Source organism: Eurypyga helias, unplaced genomic scaffold, assembly GCF_000690775.1.
Source record: "Eurypyga helias isolate BGI_N326 unplaced genomic scaffold, ASM69077v1 scaffold26995, whole genome shotgun sequence".
NCBI lineage: Eukaryota > Metazoa > Chordata > Aves > Eurypygiformes > Eurypygidae > Eurypyga > Eurypyga helias.
In genome coordinates, this window is record NW_010250089.1 from 8,871 (window position 1) to 9,427 (window position 557).

The window sequence follows — 557 nt, forward strand, 5'->3', positions numbered from 1 at the left end:
AATACTTTTGTTCAAAGATTTTAGTTCTTGCAGGACTGGCTAATTTGTGGTTTAAACTCTTTATTAGGAACTAAAAATAACTTCATATGAAGATATTGATGGTAAAAAAAAGTGTATACCATAAAACTGACACTTCTAAAGCTGGAAGACTAGATAAACATCTAGATAAACAGCTGATGGATTGCCTGAAATCAACTGTCTAAAGCAGTAATCAGAAATTCAATGGGGACAGTCTAATATTCAGAGGCAGCTCCTTCTCAATCTTCAGATGTTTTTTGTTCAGGATATTCTTAAGTTTTGATTTTTTTTTGTTTTTACTTTACAGTCAAAAGCTCTTCGGGAAAAATGGCTGCTACAGGGAATTCCTGAAAATTCCTGCTGGCAGAAGAGGAAGAAGCCAGAAGGAGGCAGTCAGAAGAGGATGAGCTGAAGGTGAAAAAGCTAGAAGAAAACATCCACAGGTAAGGACAGTTACCCTTTGCTTTATCCAAGAACAGTCATGCTGATTAAGGATAGAGACCTTCCTCATCCCCATCTCTGCCAGCATCTGATAGCAG

At 37.3% G+C, this 557-nt stretch overlaps 1 protein-coding gene across 1 annotated transcript in view; it reads left to right on the top strand.

The window, feature by feature from the left end:
* Positions 1-319: 319 nt before the first annotated feature.
* The window catches only part of LOC104509597 (paralemmin-2-like), a gene marked incomplete at its 5' end in the record, with an annotated part of 61,729 nt that continues 61,491 nt past the window's right edge, over positions 320-557 (top strand). Inside the window, 2 exon segments of the mRNA XM_010151582.1 lie at positions 320-376; positions 379-461. Of these exon segments, the coding sequence (XP_010149884.1) occupies positions 320-376; positions 379-461 (140 nt within the window).